The sequence below is a fragment of the Danio aesculapii genome, chromosome 13, assembly GCF_903798145.1.
Source record: "Danio aesculapii chromosome 13, fDanAes4.1, whole genome shotgun sequence".
NCBI lineage: Eukaryota > Metazoa > Chordata > Actinopteri > Cypriniformes > Danionidae > Danio > Danio aesculapii.
Window position 1 is genome coordinate 6,850,618 of NC_079447.1, and position 19,067 is coordinate 6,869,684.

Below are 19,067 nucleotides of genomic sequence, written 5' to 3' on the forward strand. Positions count from 1 at the left end.
TCTTCCCGAGGCCCTCAGACTATGCAGAGTCACTAATTCGATCCAAGACCAACGACGAGATGATACCAAGGTTTCCATATCCTGGACCTGGCCGAATCCTGAGCAACTACTGTGGTGGTCATGGAGGAGTGGATAACATGAGACTGATTCCTGTGACGCTCCAGGGACAGATGAGTCTTCGCTGAGGCCAGCTTCCAGCCTCCGCCACTGAGACTGCAGCTCTGCACAAGACGTTTGGCCAGCGGAGAAATTAAAATGATCGTGCCCAACTGAGCCTGGTTTCTCTCAAGGTTTTTTTCTTCACTTCCGCCATTAGTGAAGTTTTTTTTCCCTCTCCGCTGTCGCCACTGGCTTGCATGGTTCGGGATCTGTAGAGCTGCACATCGTTGGATTTGCACTTCAATATTTGGACTCTCAGTAGTGATTATTAAACCACACTGAACTGAGCTAAACTGAACTGAACTTAAACACTACAAACTGAACTACACTGTTCCTATTTACTGTGACCTTTTATGTGAAGCTGCTTTGACACAATCTACATTGTATAAGCGCTATACAAATAAAGGTGAATTGAAAAAAAAAAGAAGACCAATCACAGGTACTAGATCAACAAAAAAAATGTAAAAAGGCATCTCATAATGATCACTGCTGGATGAAAATAGACACATTTTTTCCAGGCACTGAGAAATACTTTATTCCATATTGCACAGATTCTGATTAGTTGATAACATCAATGTTAAGCCTTGCACACAATTATATTAAATGCACAGTTAGTGGCAGGAAGAATTTGGTTTTGCACCTCTCCTCAGCCCACATTTGTTTCCTGTTGAACATTTTCTTTCTTTTTTTGTGGACCCAAATTGCGTATATTGCATGTCTGCAGTCACGATACGCGTTTCTGTTTCTCTTGTTGCTTTTTTATATTCAGTCTCACAGTTGGCAGTGGAATAGCAGCCACATTGTAAGTCTGTCTAACTTTACAACAGGTAAACTTAAACTTAATAAATCAGTGTTGCTTGTGAAATTTTAAATTAAAAAACATGTTGCCAACTTTGGTTGCTTGAGATTTTGATGACATTGGCAGAATCAATTTTATGTTGCTGTTTAATGTTGTAAAGGATCCGGTAATTAGATTTTAGTTTAATAATAATGCTACTTAAATACTTTAACAAATGTTGCACAAGACTAACTGTTAGAGAGGAAAGTGTCCATATGCACTCTCCATGAAACATACAGTATGTCCATTTATATTAGTTAAAAAATTATCTTTTGCGTGTCGGAAGGGTGCGAGTTTTAAAGTTATAGTAGGCTACATATAAGAATCCTTTATGCCAAATATCGTTAGAATATTAAGTGAAGATCTTGTTCCATGACTTTTTTTTGACACCTTACTTCTGTAAATATATCAGAACTCAATTTTGACCAGTAATATGTAGTGCTGGGCAAAGATTAAAGCACTCCATTAGACAACTTTAAAGGTAATTATTTATTTATTTTTTGTATTTTTTTTTTCAATAATTAGATTTTATTTATTTATTAATTATTATTTTTTGTTTGAACCCTCGGATTTGAGATTTTCAAATAGCTGTGAGTTACATAGGGGTTACAGGGTTACAAAAGAAAATGTATATATTATTTATATATATATATATATATATATATATATATATATATATATATATATATATATATATATATATATTAGATTAGATTCAACTTTATTATCATTACACATGTACAAGTACAATTACACATGTACAAGTACAAGGCAACAAGTACAAGGCAATGTATATATAGTGTTGGGGAAAGTTACTTTAGATACTAGTGCATTACAATATTGTACATTGAGTTACTCCACAAAAAAGTAACTAGTTGCGTTACTTAGTCACTTTTTATGATAAGTAATGTGTTATGTTACTTTTGAGTTACTTTTTATGGCCTGGCTGAGGCTTGATCTGTTTCATAACTTGCTGGGTTTTTTTTTTCTTTCATCTTTTTTTTTTTTTAAATAGAGTAGCTCTACAATTAACAACACACTGTATAACCTTCATTTACCTTTAAGAAATACATAAAAAATGAATGTAGGAAAATCTTCCTGGAGAACTTCCTGACCCCAAAGCTGTACATGCCGTATGTACAGATTAATGAAAGTTTAAAGCAAAGAGTTTACTACTTTTGTACTTTTTGTCTAATTAAAAAGTAAAATCACTGTCCATTCAGATAATCCTCTTTACCTTTTCTTCCATGTGTTCAAAATAAAGAAAATATTTCTATCGCAGAAATGTAAGGCTCTGCCATTTTCATTTCTGTCTGTTCTTGCATTCTCATTGTGTGCGAGATTAAACGTGACTACGATCATTTTAATTCAGCAATTTATTTTTTATTAGCGAATTAACTAAAGTAAAAAGTAACTCAAATTACATTTTTTACAAAGTAACTCAAATATATTATTACTTTTATTTTAAAATAATGCATTACTTTACTCATTACTTAGAAAAGTAATATTATTCGTAACTTGCTTTACTTGTAATGTGTTACCCCCAACACTGTGCAAGTATATATATATATATATATATATATATATATATATATATATATATATATATATATATATATATATATATATATATATATATATTCATATATTCATTCATTTTCTTTTCAGCTTAGTCCCTTTATTAACCAGGGGTCAGCACTGCGGAATGAACCGCCAACTTATCCAGCATATGTTTTACGGATATGTGCAGCGGATGCCTTGAGTTCTGTGCAGTTCCAATGTTAATAGCAAACATGTATTTCAATGCTTTTTTTTTTTTGCTAAATAAATTGTAGTCAAATAAATAAAAACACTTGTTTTTCACTTTTGGATTTTGTAAATTTTTTCATGGATTTTGTAAATCTTTGATTTCTTAATTTTCCTTTTAAAAGTGATTCAGGTTGCTTTCTAACACTTTTTATTATTCTTTCTTAACATTTATAAGGTATATACATTTTTGCCATTCATTTTATTGCTTTTATAACCCATGCATCGTAACTGCATGTTCGACCTTTTGTCCATAAAACAAGTGTGTCAGGAACACAATTTAACCACAGAAATCTGTCAGAAAACTTGCAAATTAATAATAATCAGGAATAATAATTTTTGCAGAAATGCATGGACATTACAACCTAAATGTCAGTGTCAAGTGCTAAGTAGTGCTATAACAAATATAGCTTCTTAACTCTTTTAGACTGTAAATATTCATTCAATCTACTTTGTTGCAGACTTCATCATGCAGAAGCCATTACCTTGAATTTCCATTCTCAGAATAACACACCTTTGTTATTGAACAGTTCACTGGGAGAAAAAGACACCAAAAATGGCAGGCTCTTTATCTGATGTTCAAAATGCTTTTGACTGTTCAATCTGTCTGGAACTGTTTAAGAATCCAGTGACTACATCTTGTGGGCACAGTTTTTGTATGAACTGTATTAAGTCGTTCTGGGATCAGCAATGTTTAAGAGGTGTTTACAGCTGCCCAACATGCAGGAATGAATTCAGGCCAAGGCCAAATCTCAGCAAAAACACTGTTCTCGCTGGCATTATAGACGAAAGGAAGCAGGATGTCCCAGCTGCACCTGGAGATGTGCAGTGTGACGTCTGTATAGGAAGAAAACTCAAAGCCATCAAGTCTTGTCTGGTGTGTTTGGCGTCATTCTGTCAAACTCACCTTCAGCCTCATTATCAATCTCAAGCTTTCAAAAAGCACAAGCTGGTGAACGCTTCAGCAAATCTACAGCAGCAGATCTGCCCTCAACATCATAAAGCTCTGGAGATTTACTGCTATTATGACAAGAAATGTATATGTGTGCTCTGTATGGGTCAGCACAGAGGACATAAGACTGTCTCAGCTGCAGCTGAAATGGCTGGAAAAAAGGTAAAATGAGATATGTATTTAATAACTGCATACAAAGCGCTTTGTAATAGTCCAACTGTATGTACGCTCTATTGACAAACTCTATAAAAAATACAATTATGTATTTTATTCACCAAAGGCAGTGATATTTAATTAAAGGATACTGTAAAGTACAAAGCCTCATTTTTCTTTCATGTGGTCTTGTAGAACTTAATATGCTTTGAGTAAAAATATAAAAATAAGAACATAAGAATGTGTTAGTTTATAAAAACAATATGTAGGCATTTTATGCTGAAGAAAAAATGAAAATAAAATAAAAAGCCATAGTATGAAAATTGTTTTGTTTAGTATTTAATTATTATTATTATTATTATTATTGTTGTTGTTGTTGTTGTTGTTGTTGTTTCATAAGTCACTTAAAATAACTATTCTCATTCATTGTTTATTCAACCACAGGAGGAATTGAAAATTAAAAAGAGGGAATTCATTCAGCAAATCAATGAGATAAACAAAAAGCTTCTGGCATTTATTAATGCTGCAGATTCTCATAAGGTAAGAGTGATTGACAGCTTTAAATATGTTTTAAATGAAGATTACAAAGCTAAAAAAAACAAAAATGGCATGAAAGTACTTTCATCCATCCATTTTCAACCACTTATCTGGGGCTAGTTTGCGGGGGAAGCAAACTTAGCAGGGAAACCCAGACTTCCAGGAGATCCCCAGGCTTTCCAAGGCAATCTGTGAGACATAGTCCCTCCAGCATCTGCTGGGTCTTCCCTGGGGCCTCCTCCTAGTTGAACATTAATGGAACACCTACCCTTATAGGCATCCATGAGGTACCTGAAACTGATCCTTCCCTCACTTTTGAACAAAAAACAATTGTTTGAACTTCTCCACCTGAGGCAAGGATTCTCCCTCAACCTAGAGATGGTGTCACAGTTGAGCACCATGGCCTCGGACTTAAAGGTGCTGATTCTTATTTCAGCCATGTTAAACATGACAACAAACTGTTCTGGTGCTCTCTTATTGATAAGGTCTGATAAAGCAAACAGGACAACATTATCTTTAAACAGCAGAGATAAAATTCTGTTGTCCTCAAACTAGACCTCCTCTTGCAACAGGCTCTACCTAAAAAGTCTATTCATAAAAATAATGAACAGAACAGTTGACAAAGGGCAGTCCTGCCAGAGTCCAACATGCACCGAGAACAAGTTTGAATTATTTATGGCAATACAAACCAAGCTCTGGCTTCAGTTATGCAAAGACTGGACAGCCTCTAACAGAGCATCTCCATATAGTGCTAAAGAGGTCAGCCAAGATGGTCTCAATGCATTCAGAGACTTGAGGTTCTCAGGGCAGATCTCATCTACCACCACTTCCACTTTAAATAGTATTGGTGAAGAACTATTCCCCTTCCAGAATTGCGGGATGGTTTTTTATAATATCTTTAAAGGCTGACCGATAGTTATTGTCCAAACTCATCCCAGGCATGAGTTCTTGCTTCTGCGACTACCTGGAGTACAACACGCTTGGCCTTTTGGTATCCATCAGCTGCCTCGGGAGTCCCAGAAGCCAACCAGGTCTGGTAGAACTCCTCCTTCTGCTTGATGGCATCCATTACTTCTGGGTTTTTTGTTTGCTGCCATGTTGGGCATCAGAGACCATTTTGTGTCAATTTCCCAGCCTCCCTCAGGATCTAGTCAAATCTCTTTAGGAGTGAGGAGAAACTTCTCTGACACATGGTACTGTCAGATGTTTCCACTTGACCATCGCAAAACTTTTGGGCCTGCTGGATCTGTCTGACTTTCCCTTCTGCCAGCGAATTCAACTCACCACCAAGTGGTAATCAGTTGACAGCTCTGCCCCTTCTAACATATGGTCGGAGATCAACCACAAAGATCATCCACCTCCGTCCTAGTATGTCCTTGTGCCATGTGCGCTGATGGACACCTTTGTGCTCAAATACGCCGTTTGTTATAGCTAAATGGTGGCCAGCACTGAATGATATCAACAGAACACAACTTGTATTCAGACCGCAAAGGTCATTGCTCCCAGTCATGCCTCTCCAGGAATTACTGTCCCCCAGTATAACGATCGAGTTCCCAATTGGAGCATTTTTCAGAACCCCTCCCAAGGTCTTCAGAGAGGCCGGGTATGTTTCGCCCATAAGCATCTAATTCAAATTGTTTGCAAATATTTGACAAATGTAGCAAAATTACAGTTGGTGGCTTTGTGTTCCCTCTTGGATTGAATTGTTTACTTGCTGCATCACCCTGAATCAGGGCCAACTAGCACTTACGTTTACCCAATGAGGACCGACGTGTGGAACAAACCAAATAAACTAGCTGGACCAACAAAGCACAATGGCTGATTGTCGGTTTTGTGTGTCCCGGCCCTAAGGGAACAGGGGTTGATTTCAGATAAAGCTAGAGTCAAACAGCTGACCACTGCCATGCATGTGTTCTGTTGCAAAATGCAAAAGTTCTACACAGAGGTAAAGTTTGATTGCAGTGTTTACATGTCTGTACTCTACTTCAATAATGCAACTAAAATGGCAATACCCCACATCTTAATTAGATTTGGGTTTTACTTACTTTACTTGGTAATTAGAGGTTTGTCTTAATCATATTAATTTTGGAGTATTGATTTTCATGTAAACGTACTGACTGATTAGTGCTACCTTATTGCATGTAATGTAAAAAATAAACAAATAAATGAGTGAATAGAAGAGAACCTAGTCCAGAAGACTTGAAACAAGCAGAATTCCTTCATTGAGACGTGTTGGTTAATCTGCAGTCATACAGCGTCTTCAAGAAGTCAATGTGTCCAAGTCTGAATTAAGGCAAATATCCTGTTTATAACGTCTTCTTAGGAGGAGGGGAGATGGTTAAACAAAGCATGCAAATTTAGTATTGGAGTCAGCATGATAACCAGCATATAGGTGTTAGAATCCAGCCCAGCAACTGACCACACAAGTTAATCAACAAAAGTTGGTTTCTTTGGCCTGAAAGTATCACCCAAAGACAAAGGCAGAGTCGTTAAAAGCCTGCCCGTAGCATTTGCATCACTTTGGCTTAGCATGTAGCCAGAAAGACAAAGGTTTAATGTCTCTAACGGCTGGGCTGTTAATGAAATTATATAATAAAAAAAACGAAGAATATAACTTTTCAGTTATATGTAGATTATTGTTCATTTAAAATTAGATTATATAAATGTATATTTCCACACATGCTATTTTTAAGTTTGTATCTGTTTTACCCCCATTCAAATACTCACGTAACTCCCTTCACTAGTGTTCCTCTTTCCTTTAATAATAATAATAATAATAATAATAATAATAATAATTGCTTACATTTATATAGCGCTTTTCAGGACACTCAAAGCTTTTTACACATTTTTGGGGGGAATCTCCTCATCCACCACCAGTGTGCAGCATCCACCTGGCCAACGGCAGCCATTTTGCGCCAGACTACACACCACGCACCAGCTGATTGGTGGAGAGGAGACAGAGTGATGAAGCCAATTATCATATGCGGATGGTTAGGAGGCCATGATGGACAGAGGCCAGAGGGCAAATTTGACCAAGATGCCGGGATTAAACCCCTACTCTTTTTTCAAAGGACATCCTGGGATTTTTAAAGACCACAGAGAGTCGGGACCTCAGTTTAACGTCTCATCCGAAAGACGGAGCTCACTGAGCAGCATAGAGTCCCCTTCACTATATTGGGGCATTAGGACCCACACAGACTACAGGTTGGGCACCCCCTGCTGGTCTTACTAACACCACTTCCGGCAGCAACCTAGTTTTCCCATATGGTCTCTTATCCAGGTACTGACCAGGCGCAGCCCTGCTTAGCTTCAGTGGGCGACCATGTGAGAGTTGCAGAAAGCTAGCTGCCGGCTTTACCCCTACAGAACAATTTATGATTCAAAAACAACCATTTATAACATAAAAATATTACACACTAACATAAAATGTTAACTATATTAAATTTCCTGCTGTTCCAGTTTGTAGGATAAGAATAAAAATGGTTAAGAAAAAAAATATCCTGTGTTTCTACGTTCTGACAGAGCTCTGCACAGGCAGCAGTGGAAAGCACGGACAGGATCTTCAGTGGACTCATCCGATCCCTTCAGACAAAACGCAATAAAGTGAAAGCGAAGATCAGAGCTCATGAGAAGAATGAGACTGATCAGATTAATAATTGCATGCAGTACTGGAAGCAGCAGATCATCAGTCTTAAAAGGGAGATTGATAAACTGGGACATATTTTAAATACAGAGGATCACATTAATTTCTTCCAGGTATGATAAGTATTATAGAGGTTTGCTTGCTTCTGTTTTATGAAATGCTAACATTAACCCCTCAACCATATTGCAGAATGACTCTTCCCATTTTTCGCCTCCACATATCGAACACAAGGATGTGAATGATCTCATAACATTTGAAAAAGTAGAAGAATCTGTCTCCGAGCTGAAAAACAAACTGGATGAACTCTGTGAAGAGCACATGAAAAAAATATCAAAGAAAGGTGAAATAACAGCCACAAAGCATTCAGTCTTTTACAAATACAGCACTTATCAAAGTGTACTGTGTGCCATGATGTTCTATTGATCTATTGCATCTAAAGTGCTGAATGTTGTGTCAGCTAGTAAGAAACTTGAAATAACTGTGGTGTCGTAAAATAATTCCTTATGTCTTTCTTCATAGTTACTGATGTCCACATCATCCGACCCTTAATTTTAAATTGTAAGTATTTCCAAGCATATTTAATTTATCAATTCATCATTTTAGTCCTTATTTATTTGTTCCTTTTTCTTCAGTTTTTTTGAAAGTGACTTTTCCAATACGTTTACTCATCCAATTTCTTTTTACACTTACAGTTTAATAAATATTTAATTAAAGTCGAACCTTGAAGTGTCTCACATTATGCTTACCTTTACTGCATATCTGTTTTTTTTTTTTTTTTTAAAGGTTCCCTCTATGATTCCTCTGATGATGATTTGGAATGAAGCCTGTCTGGGCATTTCAGAGATTTTCCCAACATCAAATACATAAACCAGGATTCTTTATGCTAGACTGTGTATCTTTTGAGCATGGAAGTGTCATTTCCCAGCACTAGGTGGTGCTATAACCAACATATTGTCATAACTCCAACCATAATGACTTTATAAGGCATGCTGGTCTTATGACATCACCTGAAAAAAAAAATGGAAATGTGTTGTATTTGAGTGTGGAAGCCATGAATTTCAGTGCTTAAACCATAGGTCTCAAACTCAATTCCTGGAGTGTTCAAAAGAGCCACAAACACCTTCATTATTTGGATCAGCTGTGTTTGATAGGGTTGGAGCAAAACCATGCAGAGCTGCGGCTCTCCAGGAATTGAGTTTGAGACCTATGGCTTAAACTATGTTGGATCAACTTTGAATTTCTGATGAAAGTTGGGAGCACAAATCGGTGGAAGCAAGACTCAATAGGACAGGGTGACTGCAGGAGAACAAGCTGGTGAGGGATTGATGATAAGACTTCATGATTATATTGTAGGGAGTATTGTGTGGGTGCACGTCAGGAGAACAGGCTGGTCAGAACAGGCCAGACTTCAGGTCAAGCAGGTTGGGACAGAAAACCTGCCAAGATTAGGGACAAAAAGACAAGGCAACAGACTAATTAAACAGGCTTCTAATTTTTCTCAAATTAAAGACATTTCAAGGTACATGTATGTTATTGCAAGGCAACAACCCAATTAACACAGGCTCATTTGAAAATTCACTTTGACAGTCAATGAAAACATTCAAATCCGTATGCTTACATCCATGTACATTTGTATCTGCTTGTCTGTCATGGCACACTTTTTTAGACTGTTGTGGACTGTTTGGTGCCATCTTGTGAATGAATGATATGTCTATGCTTTTTTGAGCCAGTTTCGTTTCTGTCAGCTTTGTGTTTGGCGCCATCTTTGTGACTGAATAATGCACAGGTTCCTGCAACTCCATCAGCTTTTTTTTTTGTTCCTGTCAACTTTGCGTTTAATTAAATAATTAATAAACTATTACAGCTCAGAACAATATTTGTGTCTAATTTTTATGTTTTGTGGCAAGTAGCTGTGTAAGAGGGATAAAGTATCAGGTTGCCAATAATGTCGGGATTTATTCTGCTATTACAACATTCTGGAAGTATTTTATATATATATATATATATATATATATATATATATATATATATATATATATATATATATATATATATATATATATATATATATATATATTACTTAACAGATTCTGGATTTTGTGATTCATGGGTTTATTTACGCTTGTGAATTGCATTATAGGATATTGATCTCTCCTCTGTCGACATTTGATGTTGAAAATTCAAATCTGCAGTTCAACAAATGACTTTTATTGACATTTTAGTAGTTTGAGACAAAATATTAAGACATAATATATAGAGATATAAGTCTGTAAAATAACAGAAACTGTACTAGCAGCCTATTACCAGGTTTTTGTACCATAAATTACAACACCAACCCATTAAATACCTTAAATGTACACATTGGTAACTTAAAAGTACAACTTGGTACCTTTAGTGTTCACTTTTGTATCGTTAAGGTACTATGAGGTACTTATTTGTAATTTTTAGATATTAATATGTACCTTTAAGGTACAAAAGTGTACCTTTTTGAAAAGGTACCACCCCAGTGACAGGTTTTGTACCTATATTTCTGAGAGTGAATGGTGTCTGTACAACTGTAATAGCAGCTTATTACCAGGTTTTTATACTGTAAATTACAACACCAACTCGGACAATATAAACTAATAAACTAATAAAAATGTCAATAAAAGTCACTTTTACAAACTTTTCAACATCAAAAGATATTGGAGGACAGATCAAGGTCCCATAATGCAAATCAAAAGCATAATTAAGTGCGGGAAAATATGATGTGCAGTGAAAAAAAGATTTTTTTTTGGCGTGAAATCTCAAAATTTACTCTTCTTATTTTCATATGTATATAGTAGTGCTTGTTTTAAACAATGCTCCTGTCCACTTCGTTATTTTATAAACATAATAACAATAATTTGCCCTCATAATCTTTAATTAAATATCATAATCTTCCCATCCCCCTTCCCCATGACATTTCTTCACCTCTGGTCATATGGAACGTCTTTAGATGCGGGACTATCAGTGAGTGTCTCATTTCTGCCCTCTGCCCATTTGTCAATCTTCATTTATTTTGTTGGCAATGCCCATCTTCCAGTGATGCAGTTGGTTTCCAAAGGACAAAATCATGCACCGCCCTACATTTTTTCTAATTTCAGGAGCATTTTAATTGTATATACGTCATTGTATCCTACCATGTGTATTCGGATTATTTTATTTATTCATTTATAATGTGGAGTCTACCTGTTACATCAAAAAAGGTTGCCTACAATATTAGCATTTAGTGAATTACATGAATATGGTAGCAGAGGTGTTCTTCCAAACTGTTCTTCTTAATTTTTTAAATATTTTTCCCTATTTAATACAGCTCTCCAAAGATGACAAGATACATACATGTTTCCTAGAAGAGAAAATAAGTACAATTTACCTTGAACTTGACCTTCAACATGTTTTCACTTCGGCTCTTGATGCATTGTGAATCATTGGATTGAATAATTTTAATAGATGTGTTTGGGTCCCTTTTTTGTCCTCAATGTGAAAACATGGATCTCACAATCATACAGTCAATGCTGGAATGGGTTCAAATCTGCAAAACATACTAAAAATCCTGCAGGATATAGAGAATTTTTCTAAAGAACAACTACAGTTACACAGCTCTTGGGCTCATGAACAACCATCACAAAGCAAAGGTTACAAAACAATGGGAACAAGTAAAATACTTTGTTACTGTAGTTATGCAGTTCTTTCTATCAGTGCTTTACTTCTATTTGTTTTCTGACACTGCACCTTTAGGGTACACTTTTGTATCTTTAAGCTACTACACTGAAAAAAATTATTCAAAGATGATTCCTTGGATTTACTCAATTTTTTTATGTTAAGTGGTTGTAAACAATTTATTTGGGCTGAGTTTAAACAAACAAATTAAGTTGAACATTGCTCAATTTAATTTGTTTGTTTAAATTCAACACAAATAAATTGTTTGCAACAGTTTTGCATGCAACATTTTTTCAGTGTATAAGGGAACACATTCACCACCCCCATACACAAAGGTACCACCCCAGAGACAATTTTTTATTTCTGAGTGTCTTTACAATGTAAAGGATGCGAGAACTTATAACACAGAAAAACTAGTTTGACCATAGGTACAAATAAAAATGAAATTGAACCTGTAGCCATGTTTATTTGGATTAAGTGAAGTTTATTTTTATTTTAATAACTTAACTTTCATTTATGACTAAATGACTAAATGTAAATGTAAATGTTATTTATAAACTAATTTCGAGAGGATCACATGGTTATGATTTATCACAGCCGGTCTCGCATTAGCTAATCATGATCTCCCAATCATATGATTCCTAAGTTACTATACATAACCACAGTCTTTAGTCCACATTTATCTTCGTCTATAAGAAACCCCCCTTCCTCCCCACTCTCCTCCTTTACCATAGATCGGTTGGCACGGTGGCCCAGTGGTTAGCACTGTTAGCCCCACAGCAAGAACACCGCCGGCCCTGTTCCCTGCCAGGTCGGTAGGTGTTTCTGTGAGGAGTTTGTATATTCTCCCAGTGTCCACGCTGGTTTCCCCCAGGTTCTCCGGCTTCCTCCCACCTTCCAAAAAATATACATAATGCATAACAGATTTAGCAAATCAGGCACTTGTCTAGCTCCCTTCTTCTTAAGTGTTCCCTTAGCTACTGCAGCCGGGGAGTTTTTGAGGTCCACCTGAGCTCAAGCTCCCCTCTCGCTCTGCGAACAAGAGGGAGCTCTGGTCTCGAGGATCCCTTGAGCTCAGGGCTCTCTCCCGGGACAGCATGCCAAACAAGCTTTTGATGGATTATCAGCTAAGTGTGAACTGTTGAATGAATTTTAGTAATGTTGTTTTTTTCTTTCACTTTTGCTTCTTTGGTCTGTTTTTCATTGCAAACTGTAACTAGTTAGTCAGGTTTGTCAACCTATTCATCCTTTATTCATACAAATCTGTAATTGTTACTACACCAGTCAGATAAAAGTTATAATTAGTTATTTATTTAACCAGTATATATTAATTTATTTATTGATTGATTTGACTTTTTTGGTGGAAATCTTACATTTGTTTACTTTGCATAAGCCACTCCCTGTTATTTCCATTCTCAGAACACACCCTGTTATTGAACAGTTCACGGGGAGAGAAAGGACTAAAATGGCAGAATATTTATCTGATGTTCAGAATCCTTTTGACTGTTCCATCTGTCTGGAGCTGTTTAAGGATCCAGTGACTACATCTTGTGGGCACAGTTTCTGTATGAACTGTATTAAGGGGTTCTGGGATCAGGAATCTCTTAAACCAGTTTTCAGCTGCCCAACATGTAGGAGGACATTCAGGCAAAGGCCAAGTCTTGGCAGAAGCACTGTTCTCGCTGGCATTTTGGAAGAAAGGAAGCAGGACGTTCCAGCTGGACGTGGAGATGTGCAGTGCGATGTTTGTAAAGGAAGGAAACTCAAAGCCGTCAAGTCTTGTCTGGTGTGTTTGGCGTCCTTCTGTCAAACTCACCTTCAGCCTCATTGTGACTCTGAAGCTTTGAAAAAGCACAAGCTGGTGAACGCTTCAGCAAATCTACAGCAGCAGATCTGCCCTCAACATCATAAAGCTCTGGAGATTTACTGCTATGATGACAAGAAATGTATTTGTGTGCTTTGTTTGGGAGATCAGCACAGTGGACATAAGACTGTCTTAGCCATAACTGAAATGGCAAAAGAAAAGGTAAGATGAGGTTATATGTATTTAATAATAGCAAAAAAAAAAAAAAAAAAAACACTGTGCTATACTGCAAATGTAGCCTGTAACACATAAAATAAAAAATGTGTGAATATTTTATCTCAGTTATTTTAAGTCAATAAGTAATATTTGGATGTATTTGGATTTTTTCATATGAGCAGGAAGCATATGAAAGAACTACTTTCCATAAAACTGGTTTTATTCAGTAGTTTTCGTTTTATTAGTTGTAGTATTATTATAAATGTTTGTTATTTCATAAGTTACTCAGACAAATAATTCTTATTGTTTGTTCAAACACAGGAGAAATTGAAAATTAACAAAATGGAATTCACTAGGAAAATCACAGACATACACAAGAATCTTCAAGCATTTAGGAAGCCTTTGGATTTTCACAAGGTAAGTGGGACTCATATTTTAAGACAATTGACCCTTCGCTAAGCCACACCCAAAAACACCACCCACCAATCGTGGCTTAGCAACTGTAGCTACGCGCAGGTGCTCTGTCAAGCTTTCGAGTGAGGGAAACAAGCCAAAGCTTTGTGCAAATGGATTGTGCAAATCTGACACCCGGTATCCTTAAAGTTTGGACAGGGTGGTGGAATTTTTTCCCTTTTCAAAACCTAAAACCCAAGAGGAAAAATGCCAGCGTGGATCAAGCTCTGTGAAGGGCGCTAAAGGAGCGGAGTTACGTTGGTTTTGTTTTACATATCTAAACTGTTTTTCCTACAAGAATACAAAGCAGGTTATGTTTCCCAGCTATTTTTTTTTCTTTTTTTTGTTCAACATTATGAGCACTGTTCCGTTTTAGCCTTCGCCAGAGTCCTCCTAATAGCAATCATATTTCCATCTGTTTCAAGCAACGAATATTTGAAATTACATATCAACAGAACAAAACCGAGATGCGATCACAATCTGAGCACTTGCAATCAATATACTTCACCCGCAGCTGTTTTTCAGTCATGCATAACCCTCATGTTCATGTCAGAGCTACAATTCACCAATGTTTTTGTTGGTCTTTTGGAGATTTAGTCATTGGTGATAGTGGGTTAGTGTCTGTTTTACATTTGGTGTCTGATTAATCTTTGCTGGTAGGGAAAATCTATTTGTTCACTTCTGCTATTTATACTTTGATTTGTATTTCAATTTATTTATTTATTCCACTTAACTGCAAATAGAATAGAAACAGTATAAAGAGTACACAAACATACTGACAGTTATATGTACTGTAGATTGTTATGGGTGTCATGATTACCAGCGATCTCTAACCACCAGAGGTTGCTGGTAACTCACTTTCACATGGACTACATCTTATGAACTACAAATTCAGTCATGCCACACACACACACACCTGCTCCAAGTCTCCACTGATTGGACTCCCACAGCTGATGCTGCTTCTGGACTAATCACACACACTATTTTAGCAGCACACACACTCACTTCCTGGCCGAGTCTTGTTTACCTGTATAGTGACAATTCAACGCGTTTTCCTTAGTCTTGTTTCTCTGTGTTTTGACCCTTGCCAAGTTTGTCCGTTTGTCCCTGTTCACTGCCTGCCTTCTGACCTCTCACCTGTTATAGTGACTACGATTCTGGATTTGCCTTTATTCATCTATTTGCACCTGTGTTGACCCTTGCTTGCCTGACTACCGAATAAACCTACACTTGGATCCTAACATTGTCTCTGTCATCCAGTTATTACAATGGGTCAATGATGCTAATATTCAGCACAAATACATCAATTTCCCCTTTCTGGCTGCTCTTTCTATGAATTAATTATATAAAGCACTGTCCATATGTGTTTCCTTGTCGGTTAGTAACACTATATTTCATTGCACAACAATTAATCTATCAGGCTTTTGGCTAAAAAAAGAGAAATCACGGTTTAATTTGTTATTATTAGATGATTTGTAAATGTCATCTCTCCTGCTGTGCATGAACTAAGCTGTTGAATAGTCAGCGTATGAGGCGGCTAGGCTAACCTAGCTTCAATTTTGATTAAATTATTTTCTAATCGGTTGCGTATTATGTCATGAATATACCCCTGTAATGCATTCTGCAGTCCTTTTTTGTCTGGCTTTCTATCACTGTTTGACACTGTTTGATATCACTGTTCGCCAAAAATGACTAATTATATCAATGTCGCACACTGGCGCATATACATTGTAATAGACGTGCCAGGCACGAAAGCTTGACAGGCGTAGCAAGTGTTACGGTCCCTAATTTAAATACGACTCGTGAGCCAAAGACAACGTAACATAAATAAACAACAGCCAAAGTGCTCCAGATAAATCATTTATAAACCTAACATAACCAGCAAAACAATCCAAAATGACAAGAGATGAGGAGCCCAACAACATAGTAAATAAAAACCAAACAAACCTAAAGCGGGTTGGAGCTCACCACTCCAAACAAATATCAAAAGGAAAGCATAAAGGAGAACACAACAACAAAGCCGTCAAAAACTGAGGTGGTGTGGAGGAATGAGGGATCACGATAGGTCCGCTTCCGTCTGATTTAAAGGCCTGACGCCACCAAATCAACCAACAGAGAACTTAAAAGGGAATAAGACAAACAAGATCAATTGGAAGTAATAATTAAGGGCAATAATTAATTTGGTTTATTAAAAAAAAGTTTATTCCACCTTTCTCAAACCAGTTATCAATTCATTCGGTTTGAAGATTTTTATTGCGATGGAGGTGTTTACATAAAGCATTTTCTTTCGGATTTTATTCAAATTACAATGCTCCATGTCTCCTGTTTCTGTGTCCTGACAGAGCTCTGCACAGGCATCAGTGGAGCACAGTGACTGGATCTTCACTGAACTCATCCGATCCCTTACAAAAAAACGAACTGAAGTAAGAGAAAAGATCAGAGCTCAGGAGAAAAAGGAGACTCAACAAGTTACGGATTACATACAGAAACAGGAACAGGAGATGAGCAATCTTCAGAACCAGAGTGTTAAACTGGAGCAGATTTTACACACAGAGGATCACATTTATTTCTTCCAGGTATAAATAAAAAGTGTTATAGAGGATGGATTTGTGTTTTAGGAAATGCTGGCATTGCTATTGAATTTGTTCTCTTTTCCCCAAATTTGCAGAATTTCTCTTCCCTTTCTCCCAGACTGTGTGTCTTACCCAGTGATGTTAATGATCTTATAACATTTGAGAAAGTAGATGAATCTGTCTCAAAGCTGAAAAGAAAACTGGATGAAGTCTGTGAGGAGCACATGGGCAAAATATCAAACAAAGGTAAATAACGCTGCCACAAACAGTTTAAACTTTCTCAAATAGAGCATGTACCAAAGTGTGCCATAATATGATGCTGGTACACCAAAAGGTAAAGTGTTATATGTTGTGTCAGCTTGTTTGAAATTTGAGGAGCACCCAAGTGATTTCACAAAAACCTTGGTGCCATAAAATTATTCTTGTCTTTCTATATACTGTAGTTGCTGATGTCCACATTATCAAGCCCTTGTGGAAAATCAGTGAGTATTTTTGTAAACCTAATTTAATGTATAACCATTCATGTATTCTTTACTTTGTAATAAAGAAACTCATCCAATATATTTACTCTTTTCATCTTTTAATATTTAGAGTTTATTTAAAAAATGCTATTAAAATTTTTACTTTGGTGTCCATCGTTAAGCCTATACGTTTAGCACAAAACCTCATGCGTTTGGGTGCCAGACCCTATAAATGACTATGGTTTCTTTTCTTTTTTTAATTAAGGATTGTTATCTGATTCATCTGAATCATCCGAAGCCTCTGAATCCTCTGAAGCCCCTGAATCCTCTGAAGCTCCTGCATCTTATGTAGCTTCTTTATCCCCTGGTTGTTTGTCAGAATGAAGATGGTGCTATGATTAAAATATTGTAAAAATGCAACCATTTAAAGTGGAAGATCTTTTCCTTGTTTGGGGGAAATGGTTATGTGTGTATGTGCGTGTGTGTTAATTGTTGAATTTACAACACATACTAATAACGTGGATAAGAATTTTGATAAAATATTATTTCATCAATTAGACAATTAAGTTTATTTAGAAATGTTTAACCATTTTAAATGTGTAAACCATGAGGGTCTGAATATATATTTATGTTTACACATTAATAATATTTTTTTATTCGTTTTCACTGGTGTATTTTCTCATACAACTTTTTAAAATGTATTTATTAAATAAGTTATTTATTTAATAAATTTACTCTTCAGAATGATTGGTCATCTAGCGATCCCCCTTAAAGCGTGGTTCTGACGCGGCATTTTCATTCCATACTTCAGGTAACGTGGGTTACCTATATAACTGGGACAATTTTGCATTACAGTAAACCTCTTTGCTGTAAAAAAATGCATTTAGTAGCAATCATCTGATGATATTACTGTACATAAACTGATCTAACAGGAGGAGCAGGTCAGGATCATATGGTTACTTAAAACGAGAACCTGATGATAGTTTACTTTAACAATGAAAAAATAATGTTAATAGCTTGTTGTGTTTCTTATTGTAACCAGGGATGTGACACTGACAACAGGGGTGTGGATCCACCTGCAGGTTTATTAGTGAGGTCATGCCAGCAATGGTCAACACAATGGCAAACAGATGTATGAGGCAATTCAGAATCATTGTCAATAGGCAGGCATATGGTCAGAGACAGGCAGCAAACAGGATTAAACAAATAAACTAGGCAATGATTAAAAACACAGTAAAGCAAGACAAAGGAAACGCATTGTAATGTCACTATAACAGATAACAAGACTCAGCAACAGTGTTTGTGTTTGAGAAGTTCTTAAGCTGTGGTCACACTAGAGTTTATGTGTGCGAAATTCTCTTATGGCGTTGCGAAAAGAGGTGGGATTAAACAAGATGTTTAGAAATTAAACAAGCAAGCGATTTGCTCCATGTTTTAAATTTCTGTTCAGAGAGGTCATGTTTTGATCCTCGATTGGTCTCATGCAGTCAAGTGATGCGATTTCGCAGGTCAGAGTTCACCAAGCTTGAGCACCGCAGCAACCTGCGAAACTTGACGCATGACCCTGCGCTTTCAGTCTGACGCATTCGCGTGCGTATGAATGGAAGTCTACGGGGAGAAAAGCCCAGTGTGACCGCAGCTTTATAGTCCATGAATCAGTCCTTGAGCAGCTTTAGCTGTGCAAGTGTAATCAGTCAGGATCTGGAACATGTGTGTGTGAGGGGAGTGCATGTATGGCGTTGTAGTCCTTGAAATGGTGGATTTGTAGTCCGTTAACACTTGTGAGTGTTT

At 36.6% G+C, this 19,067-nt stretch overlaps 2 protein-coding genes across 2 annotated transcripts; both read left to right on the plus strand.

The window, feature by feature from the left end:
- Nucleotides 1-875: 875 nt before the first annotated feature.
- LOC130239797 (E3 ubiquitin/ISG15 ligase TRIM25-like) lies at nt 876-9,947 on the plus strand. Its single transcript, XM_056471122.1, has 7 exons — nt 876-961; nt 3,265-3,917; nt 4,353-4,448; nt 7,968-8,201; nt 8,278-8,428; nt 8,608-8,646; nt 8,872-9,947. The coding sequence occupies exons 2-7, from the start codon at nt 3,360-3,362 to the stop codon at nt 8,907-8,909; spliced, it is 1,116 nt and encodes a 371-aa protein (XP_056327097.1). The 5' UTR covers nt 876-961; nt 3,265-3,359; the 3' UTR covers nt 8,910-9,947.
- Nucleotides 9,948-13,215: 3,268 nt separating this feature from the next.
- Nucleotides 13,216-17,696, plus strand: LOC130239939 (E3 ubiquitin/ISG15 ligase TRIM25-like). The gene is made up of 6 exons (XM_056471322.1): nt 13,216-13,795; nt 14,111-14,206; nt 16,585-16,818; nt 16,911-17,061; nt 17,259-17,297; nt 17,542-17,696. Exons 1-6 carry the CDS (start codon nt 13,235-13,237, stop codon nt 17,658-17,660), a joined length of 1,200 nt encoding a protein of 399 aa, XP_056327297.1. The 5' UTR covers nt 13,216-13,234; the 3' UTR covers nt 17,661-17,696.
- The last annotated feature ends 1,371 nt before the right edge of the window (nt 17,697-19,067 follow it).

Bases quoted from the DNA above. Each gene is read 5' to 3' on its own strand.
- LOC130239939 (XM_056471322.1), top strand. From the start codon at position 13,235: ATGGCAGAATATTTATCTGATGTTCAGAATCCTTTTGACTGTTCCATC. The intron at 16,819-16,910 runs GTATAAATAAAA...CCAAATTTGCAG, and splicing joins ATCACATTTATTTCTTCCAG to AATTTCTCTTCCCTTTCTCC. The intron at 17,298-17,541 runs GTGAGTATTTTT...TTTTTAATTAAG, and splicing joins CAAGCCCTTGTGGAAAATCA to GATTGTTATCTGATTCATCT.
- LOC130239797 (XM_056471122.1), top strand. From the start codon at position 3,360: ATGGCAGGCTCTTTATCTGATGTTCAAAATGCTTTTGACTGTTCAATC. The intron at 3,918-4,352 runs GTAAAATGAGAT...ATTCAACCACAG, and splicing joins CTGAAATGGCTGGAAAAAAG to GAGGAATTGAAAATTAAAAA. The intron at 4,449-7,967 runs GTAAGAGTGATT...ACGTTCTGACAG, and splicing joins ATGCTGCAGATTCTCATAAG to AGCTCTGCACAGGCAGCAGT.